Genomic DNA, 9,993 nt, shown 5'->3' on the forward strand with positions numbered 1-9,993 from the left:
CCAGAACCTGACCACACTGGCACCCTGACCTCAGACTTCCAGATGCAGGAACTGTGAGAAACCAATTTCTGTTGTCAATAATGGGCTTCCCAGGCGGTGCTAGTGGTAAAGAATCCGTCTGCCGATGCAGGAGGCACAGGAGACATGGCTTCAATTCCTGGGTCAGGAAGATCCCCTGGCGTAGAAAATGGCAACCTACTCCAGTACTCTTGCCTGGAAAACTCCAAGGACAGAGAAGCCTGGAGGGCTGCAGTCCATGGGGGTGTGAAGAGTTGGACACCACTGAGCATGCACGCAGGTAGTCAGTAAGTTACCTAGTCTACAGTTTTTTGTTACAGCAGCCCAAGCTAAGACTGGAAGTAAATGCTAATGGGCACAGGGTTTTTTTTGGATGATGAAAATGTTCTAAAATTAAGATTATGGTGATGATTGCACAACTCTGTAGATATACTGGAAAAAAAAACACTGAATAGTGTATTTCAAATGGGTAAACTTTATGGCATATAAATCACATTTCAGTAAAGCTGTTAAAAAAACACAAGGCACATTTTTAATGCCAAACTGTCTTCCAACAAGTTGCACCATTTACACTCTGCTGTGCACTTTTTCACGCAGATTATAAAGCAGCATTTCACTACAAAATGGGGAGCCTGTGTTCACGGTATTTATCTTTTCAAATAGAGGCTGAACAAAACTGATTCATTCAACAAATAACTGTTGAGCCTATACTATGTACCAGACATCGTTCTTCCTAAAGATCCAGTTGGGAAGAAGCCACACACAGCTCCCTGCCCTTGCTGAGCTAACCCTGGCGACCGGGAGCGTCTCCCCAAACCTCACAGCCCAGGGGTACCTCTAGTCCGAGGTCGGCCTTGGATCAGGCTTTCAAGCCTTCACCAGAAATTTCATCCCGCCATCCTCTTTCTCAATCTCCTTCTACAAAATCCACGAAGGTATTCTTCGCCTAAGAAAGAACTGTGTACAAACCTATAGGAGACGTTTTTTTTTTTTTCGGTCTGCCCCTAACCAGGCAGGAGGCACTTAATGGCCATGTGCTTAAGGAACCCACAGATGAACAGGCCTGGCCAGGCCTTCGGAAACTCACAGGCAGAGGCAGAATCCTGGGCATGAAACCGAAGGGGTGAACCCAGGGGAGTGGGCACAGAGGACTTTGTCCAGAAAACGCTACAACACGGTAACAGCTCAACAAAAACCATCCGACACTGAACGTACTCCCCCATCGGTTCTAGGTGCTTAAAACATACAACTTTGCTTCGTCCACAAAGTCACCCAACAAAACAGAAAACTGTCACTGAAGAGAAATTGAGGATTAGGACAGTTACGTGAAAAACTCCAGCAACATGGCTAGTACCCCGCTGAAGCAGGATTCTGACGCAGGCGTCCTGCGCCGTACAAAGCCAGTCCTTTCGACACCATCGGGCAGGACCTAATGAAGGGGCCTCAGGGACCGGGATCCAGGCCTAAACCTCACAGAGCCGGAGCTCCTGGGGCACCCACCGGTGATCAAGCCTCAAGAGGGCACACTGCCCTGACGCAACAAAAGGCCGAGGACAATCAGACTTCAGTTCAGTCTCTACAACCGGGGCCTGGAAATTACCAAGCAGGAGAGTATCCATATCAGCATAAAAAGATTCCTCACGTTCCAGGGGTTTCTCTCCTCCACTAGGACCACCTGATGGAGAAGCTGACTCTTTGAGGGCCAGTTCCAGCCCACAGCAGTTCCACAAAATCCTCCCAGAATCCTCTCAGAATCGGTTCAGAGAACTAGCTGGAAGGCAGGATAGGGCACCGAGAGCCAGGCTTTGGAATATGTAGCTGGATTTTAAATCCTGGCTTGATCACATACTTTTTGGTGGGATCTCAGGGTGCTCACTTCACCTCTGAACCTCAGTGTCCTCACCTGGAAAAAGTAAATAAAATCGTCACCTCTCCGGACCATTGTTCATTCAGGGAATTAACAGACAGGTACTGAGCCCCTACCATGAGCCAGATACCAGGTTAGGAGGTCGCATTACAAAGATGGTCACAATGCAGGCCCTGTTCTCACGAAGTAAGAGTCGAGTCTGGGGGAAAGACAAGTTGACAGCTGTGCCTGCGGCGGCCAGTTCATGGAGCAACTGAGGCCTGAGGTGTGGCTCCTCTAAATCGAGAAGGGTGGTAACTGTAAAACACATCCCGGGCTTCAGAGACTCAGTAAGATCAGATAGGAAGCAAAATAGCTCATTGCTATTTATTTGTTTACAAGTTAGAATGATAATATATGGAAATATTAGGTTAAATAAACATTATTAACATTAATTTCGGCAGTTTCTTTTTCTGCTTTTAATGTGGCTATTAGAAAACTTTAAATTACATACATGGCTCAAATTATATACTGACTGGACTGCATTAGTCGATAAACCTCAGTGAAGTCATGGGACTTCCCTGGCAGTCCAGTGGTTAAGACTCCAAGCTTCCACTGCAGGGGACGTGGGTTGATCTTTGGCCAGTGACTAAGATCTGGCATGATGTGGTCAAAAAGAGAGAAAATTCAGTGATGTCAATAAGGGCTGTGAACACATCAGTGATGGGGGGCTAAAGGAGAATAGAGGGCCCAGGTGGGGAGAGGGGACGTCAGTGAAGGCTTCCTGGCAGTGACATCTCAACCGAGACGTGAAAAATAAGGCGGCAAAGCAGAGGAGAGAGGGCAATTCAGGTGGCAGGCACAGCAGGCACCCAGGCCCAGCAGCAGAAAGAACAAGGCAGATCATTCATAACAGTTTGGCAGCCAGCGGGGTGACAGGCTTGGAGAGGAGACAGGGAAGGGAGAGGGAAGACAGGAGCCTAGTGAGGTGGATGGGGCCACAGTACAAAGGAGCTCAAAAGCCACATTAAAGAACTTGATCCTGAGGGCAGAAGGGAGCCAGGGAGAGTCTTAAGCAGGTAAGAGATTAGCTCAGGAATCTATGCAGCACCAGGGTTACCAGCAAAGGAGGGAAAGGAGGGCAAGGAAAATATTTGATGTTTTGTTGAGTTGCTACTCTGGGTCAGACATTGGGCTAAACTCTTTTAGACTCATCCATTTTACAGATGATGAAAACTGAGGCTCACAGAGGGTGAGCCCAAGGTCACATGATTGTTAAGTGTCAGAATTGGGATGGAAACCCAGCTAGGTCTAGGCTGAAGCTCCAATACTTTGGCCACCTGATGCAAAGAGCCAACTCATCGGAAAAGACCCTGATGCTGGGAAAGACTGAGGGCAGGAGGAGAAGGGGACGACAGAGGACGAAATGGTTGGATTTCATCACCGACTCACCGGACGTGAGTTTGAGCAAGCTCCGGGAGGTGGTGATGGACAGGGAAGCTTGGTGTGCTGCAGTCCACGGGGTCTCAAAGAGTAGGACACAACTGAGCGACTGAACAAGGTTCCAAAACTGGTACTGAGATGTGAAAAGCTGCCTGAGAGAGTGATGTGCCTGACTCTCTGCAACCCCGTGGACTGCAGGCCTCCAGGCTCCTCTGTCCATGGAATTTTCATAGGCAAGAATACTAGAGTGCGTTAACCATTTCCTACTCCAGGAGATCTTCCCCACCCAGGGAGACTCTTGAGTCTCCTGCACTGGCCGGCAGATTCTTTGCTACTGAGCCACCTGGGAAGCCCTGAGTAATAGCAGACTTTACTAAACTTAATGGCAGTGAAAGGCATTAAACATATAAAGCGGCAGACTGTGATGATCAGATTTGTACTTTTAAAATGCGCTTTTGAGCTGTAGTATAAAAGGCTATCAGAGGTGTGAAGGCAACCAGGACAATCCAGGTGAGGGGTGATATACCACTTACCGACTGAGCTCCCAGGGAAACCCACAATACACCCAGGCAGTGGCAGAAAGACGATGAGAAAGGAACATGACAAATCGCCTCAGGATTCTACCAGCAGGAGCTTCAAAGGGCCTGACTCTGTGTCTGATAAAACTGTTCCGTCGCCAAGTCAGGTCCGGCTCTTCGGGGCCCCGTGGCTGCAGCGCACCAGGCTTCCCACTCCTTCGCCATCTCCCAGAGTTTGCTCACACTCACGTTCATTGAGTCGATGATGCCATCCAACCATCTCATCCTCTGTCATCCATATAAATGGTTTCTGTGTTAGGCTCTCAATAAACAGAGCAACCATTTGTCCAGGTTTGGCCAAGATAGTACCTGTTAATGTCTGCTCTTCAGGAATTAATTGTGTCCATTTGACTCTTAAAAGCATCCAGATATGCACACAACAAATAACATGTCACCCTTTCAGTTAGGATCTGTTGACCAAAAGAGGCAGCCTGTTCCTGGCAGAACTAGACAAATGCCACAGATTCTCTGGGCTGTCCTCTGAGTCCTTCTACCCTCTCCCCATCCGGGAGCCCCAGACAAGCAAAGGGGCCCAACTCCATAGCCGTGCGGGGCCTTTTCAGGCCTTCCTCCCAAGAGAGACCCCAACCCACCAGCAGTGGTCTCCAACTGCCTCTTGGGACAGGTTCATTCGGCCATTATCCCCCAATTTGTACTACTGTTGTTGATGACCACGACGATGGTGGTGGTGATAATGGTGGGACCAAATCATTTTTAAAGCACTGATAATATGCCAGGCCAGAGAAGGCAATGGCACCCCACTCCAGTACTCTTGCCTGGAAAATCCCATGGACAGAGGAGCCTGGAGGGCTGCAGTCCATGGGGTCACTAAGAGTCGGACATGACTGAGCGACTTCACTTTCACTTTTCACTTTCATGCATCAGAGAAGGAAATGGCAACCCACTCCAGTATTCTTGCCTGGAGAATCCCAGGGACAGGGAGCCTGGTGGGCTGCCGTCTATGGGGTCACACAGAGCCAGACACAACTGAAGCGACTTAGCAGCAGCAACAATATGCCAGGCACTACACCTGCCAAGCAAATTGCTGGGCAAGCATCTTCTCGTCTAATCCTCACCCCAACTCTGTTGGGTGGATATTACTACCAGCCCCATTTAACAGATGGGAAAGTAGATTAAGTCATTTCATCAAAGTCACACAGCTAGTTAAAGAACTGGACTTGAATCAGTTCTGTTCAACTCCAGCCGAGGTTCTTAACCACTGCACCCCATGGCCTGAGTCTTGGTGGACACTATGTGAACCATAAGCAAAGTCTGGACAGACCAACTACACTCCCGACAAGGAAAGCAAACCCCCAAACCACAAAGAGGCATCAAGTACCCTCAAGGTCCCCGTCCCTCAACCAGCCCTCACTAACTGCATGCTCCAAGAGGTTCCATCTCCCTCTCTTTCAGAGAACCCCTTACTTGTCCCTCATCTCCTTTTCAAAGTATGTCCCAAAATGAGACATGGGGGCGATGCAGGTAGGGACCCTCAACCACCTACACTCAGTTATCAGTGGGCGGGTCCCCAAAGAGATCGCCCCCGAAGAAATCCATCTCACACACTCTCCACGTCAGGAACCCTCAAACCCCATCAGGAGCAAACCTCGAGTCTCGGATGGAGCGAACCCCCATCCGTGGGAACCCCGGCCCGGTTACCGCGAACCCACAAAGCCCGGGCCGCACCTGCAGCCGCTACGCGTCCCGGGGAGGGTGACGTCTTCTTCCAACACCGAGTCCATCGTGGACACAAAGGAGGTGGTGGCGCTGGTGTCTAGCGACGGCGCCACTGCTTCCCCCACGGGATCGCGACCCGCCCGGCTCCCCAGGTCCCCGCCCCCTCCAACCCAGCTCTTGTTCGGACTCCGGCGGCGCCGCTGGAATTCAAACCGCAGCGGCCGCCATCTTTCCCGGAGCCTCTTCCTACGGAAACGAGGCGGGGTCGCCGAAGCGCGCGCGGTGAAGCCAACCGGACTGGCCAGGAGACCGGGCAGGGAAGCGCTGGCGGGACGCCATCTTAACTAAGGGCAGAGAGCCTGCACTTGTACCAGAAAGACCAAAGGAAAGAGAGGTGGACCGCCATTTTTAGTGAGGGCACGCGGGCCGAGCCTAGCGCAGGTGCCATCTTTGTTGAGGGCTGAACCAGATTTGGGCCGTTAATTTAAGCGGGAGATGGGAATTCAGCACCTACTTCTTGGGATCCGCATAACTCCTAATCAAGTGTATACTCCGAACCTTAGGGTCTGAGCATTCCAAAGGCCTCCGTCTTGAACTGAAACTCCGTTAATCGGTTGCGGGACTCGCTTTAGAAAAATCCTACCTACATATTCCCAACTCGAGTAATTTGCACACTTGGTTTGAAATAGATAAGCGCATCCCTATGAGCCTAGTGGTCAGGGACACTCCCTCTCCAGCCTCTCACCTACTGAACTGTTATTACCTGTAGGGCTCGAATAATGCACCTGGATCAGTATACTGAGGCCAAATGAGGGGAAAGACTCGCCTAACCCCATGCACCGGAAGTCTGGACAGGACAGATCCGTGGCTCCTGCGGACTATGAGTATATCCGAGCTCTCTGCGAGCCCTGGCCGCCTTTCTTAAAGCACACAGCAATCACTAGATCATTTTGGCAGAGGTTGACCTGTGAAAGCAACCTTCTCCTCATCTCGGTGTTCCTACCTTCCTCTGCACACTGTCAGGAGAGTTCAGAGAGCCGGATAAAAATAACCTGAAAAGATGAATAACTGGGTAGATGTACCCAGCCTCCTTCAGCCTCAGTTTCCTCATTCTTTCCAAAAGAGGCCTCTTTAATACTCTGATCTACATCAAACCCTTTATGTATTCTTAGCAATCTATTTTTTTCCCGTTTGTGGCACTTACCACATTTTGCAATTCCATACTTCTGTATATAATTTTTTTTTATGTCTTCGGCACTAGACTGGAAGTTCTGTGAGAGCAGAGACTGTTCAGAATTGTTCAGGCTGTATCTCCAACACCCAGCACTTTGCCTGCCACCCAGCAGGGGTTTAAATATATATGTTGATGAACGGTTCACTCAATATGGAAAATGGGGCTAATATTATCCTGCAAGGTTTCTTCAAGTTATTTTATTGAAGTATCATTGACTTAGAATGTTGTGTTAGTTTCTGTTGTACAGCAAAGTGATTCAGTTGCATATATGTATATATGTGTGTATATGTCTCCTTCTCCAAGGGATCTTCCCAACCCAGGGATCAAACCCAGGTCTCCTGCATTACAGGTGGATTCTTTACCATCTGAGCTACCAGGGAAGCAGGTGGATTCTTTACCATCTGAGCTACCAGGGAAGCATATATATATATATATATATGGAGAAGGCAATGGCACCCCACTCCAGTACTCCTGCCTGGAAGGTCCCATGGATGGAGGAGCCTGGTAGGCTGCAGTCCATGGGATCGCTAGGAGTCGGACACGAATGAGAGACTTCACTTTGACTTTTCACTTTCATGCATTGGAGAAGGAAATGGCAACCCACTCCAGTGTTCTTGCCTGGAGAATCTCAGGGATGGGAGAGCCGGGTGGGCTGCCGTCTCTGGGGTCACACAGAGTCGGACACGATATATAAATATATATATATGTATGTATGTATATGGGCTTCCCTGGTGGTCCAGTGGTCAAGAATCCACCTGCGAATGCAGGAGACACAAGAGACACGCTTCAATCCCGGGGTCGGGAAGATCCCCTGGAGGAGGACATGGCAACCCACTCCAGTATTCTTGCCTGGAAAATTCCAAGGACAGAGGAGCCTGCAGTCACAAAGAGTCGGACACAGCTGAGCATGCGTGTTTGTGTGTGTGTGTGTGTGCACACGTGTATAATATTCTTTCTCAGATTCTTTTCCATATGGTTTATCACAGGATATTGAATAGTTCCCAGTGTTATACGGTAGGACCTTGTTGTTTATCCGTTCTATATACAATAGTTTGCATCTTATTCTGCAAGGTATTTGTGACAATGTGGAGATGACCTCAGATTCCTTTATTACCTAGTCAATGGTAATCCCATCTCTCTCCCTCCCACATCCCCCACCAACTCTCTCTCTCTCTCACACACACACACACCCCTTAGTGAAGGTGACAAATCACTGCCCCTGTCCCTCTCCCATCCCCAGATCTTCACCCACCTCCAGAATCAGCAATAAAATAACAGCCTGAAAGAGAGTGGGCAGGAACCAGCGGGCATGCAGGGAAGGGGCAGTCCTCGATCCCCTGGAACCAACAGTTCAGTAAGATGAGCGTGCCCAAAAGCAGGGAGGCTGGGGTGTCGGGATTCCTGCCGTGATTCCACCACTGACTCCCTGTGATCTTTGGCAGACCGCTCCTCTTCTGGGCCTCAGTTCCTACAGCTGTTAAATGGGAGGATTGGACTGGATGGCTGTCTCAAGACCTCACAGATCTAGAGGAGATTTCTTTGTGTTGATTTCAAAGCTTCTAATGCACAACCAGCTCTGTTCCGGTGTGGAGGGCTGAGTTACAAATCATTACTTCCCGAATGAAGGGACTAACTTCCGTCCAGCAGATGAAAGCTCTTGAGAAGGGAAAGAAGGAAGGGGTTGTGTACATTTTGACATTTCTTACGCGACACTTGTGCTAAGGACATCACAAATGCTACTGCATCTAACACAACCACCCTCCGGATAAGGTGCTACCGTTATCCCCATTTCACTTACAGATGGGCAGACTGAGGCTGAAAGAGATAAAAGTAACCTTCTTGAGGTCTCCCTGCTGGTAAGTGGTAAAGCTGGGACTTGAGCCCAGGTCCCTCTGACCCTTCCTGAAAGCTCTAATGGTTTCAGGAAGCCTGTCCTCTCGATTTGCTTCTCTCCACTTTAGAATTTGGGATTGAGAGGTGAGGTCTACATTTAGACAGTAGTATTTCAGAGATATGTCCACCAGACTCTACAACCTAGACACCTGCTTCCAGGCAGCCCCGAGATGAATCTAGATGTGGGCAACTCAGGACCTGAAGTCTAGGTGCCGGGATCCTGACTCTGGGAGGTCGTCCAACTTATCCTGGGACCTGGGTCTCTTTCTCTGGCTCCTCCTTGATTTTCCTTTGTGTAAAATGGGAGAGACCATGCTGAGCTGACACGGTTAAGTTCGATACTTTGGAAATGCTAAAGACGAAAGAGCCGGAGGGGTTCTCCTTATGATGAGTCTACTGCCTGTTCAGCAAATGGCCATATTCCTGGCTTGTGTGCTAAAGAGATAGTGAACCTTGAAACTGAAAATAGAATCAATTGCACAAAAGATGGGCTATTTGGGAAGTTGTTTTTCCTGTTTTCATGGTCAGGGACGAAGCCCTTTGCCCCGTCTCTGTCTCACCATGGCCTTTCTTTCTGTCAAGCCTGGAGGTGACGTCACTACCACCAGCTGTTTGGGCTATCTGGCGCCATCTCCTTGACGACAGCCACCCAGCCACAAAGCTGGCATTATTATTTCCTTGGGCAAGGTCATATCGAATGGCTGGGAGGAAGTCGCTTGCAGCCAGATGTTTCTCATTAGGGTAGAACCCTCAAGACACAGGCGCTGCCATTACTAGCAGCAAAAATAAGTTTTTACAGCATCAGTTCACGCACACAGCTACTTTGCACTGTTTCATTTTATCCTTACAACACTGTGAAGAAGATTAGGATGGCTGTCTTGCTCTTCAGTTTAGGAAAGTAAGGCTCAGGGAAGGGAAGAGGTTTGCCAACAGCCACACTTTCTTCCTTTCTCTCTCTCTTTCTTAGCTTTTCATTTAGAAATAATTTCAATCTTAGAAAAAGTTGCAAAACGAGTACAGAGATTTACTTATATAACCTTCACCCAGCTTCCTAAAACACTAATATTTTACCTAACCATAGCACAATTGTCAAAAATAAGAAATTACATTGATATGATATGATTCACTACAGACTTTATTTACATTTAATCAGTTTTCCCATTAATGCCTTTTTTTGGCCCAGGAGCCATCCAGGACTCCATGGTGCTCTGTCCATGTCTTTCATGATGTTGACACTTGAGGCAAGTCCCTGCCAGTGATCTGGGCTCATTGAGGCCGTGCACGTTTGGCAAAAGTGCCGCACA

At 48.9% G+C, this 9,993-nt stretch overlaps 1 protein-coding gene across 33 annotated transcripts in view; it reads right to left on the minus strand.

Moving 5' to 3' along the window:
• The window catches only part of CDK5RAP2 (CDK5 regulatory subunit associated protein 2), a 183,952-nt gene extending 178,135 nt beyond the window's left edge, over nucleotides 1–5,817 (minus strand). For all 33 annotated transcript variants that reach the window (XR_015168772.1, XR_015168771.1, XM_086413953.1 and 30 more), the window contains exon 1: nucleotides 5,572–5,817. Coding sequence is in view for 29 of the 33 variants with exons in the window: in XM_086413953.1 (XP_086270079.1) it covers nucleotides 5,572–5,627 (56 nt within the window). In the remaining 4 variants the exon portion in view is untranslated. The remainder of the gene's footprint in view (nucleotides 1–5,571) is intronic.
• Between the last annotated feature and the right edge of the window lie 4,176 nt (nucleotides 5,818–9,993).

This window comes from Bos grunniens, chromosome 8 (genome assembly GCF_055505025.1).
Source record: "Bos grunniens cultivar Pamir isolate PY7600 chromosome 8, Bosgru_T2T1.0, whole genome shotgun sequence".
NCBI classification, from domain to species: Eukaryota; Metazoa; Chordata; class Mammalia; order Artiodactyla; family Bovidae; genus Bos; species Bos grunniens.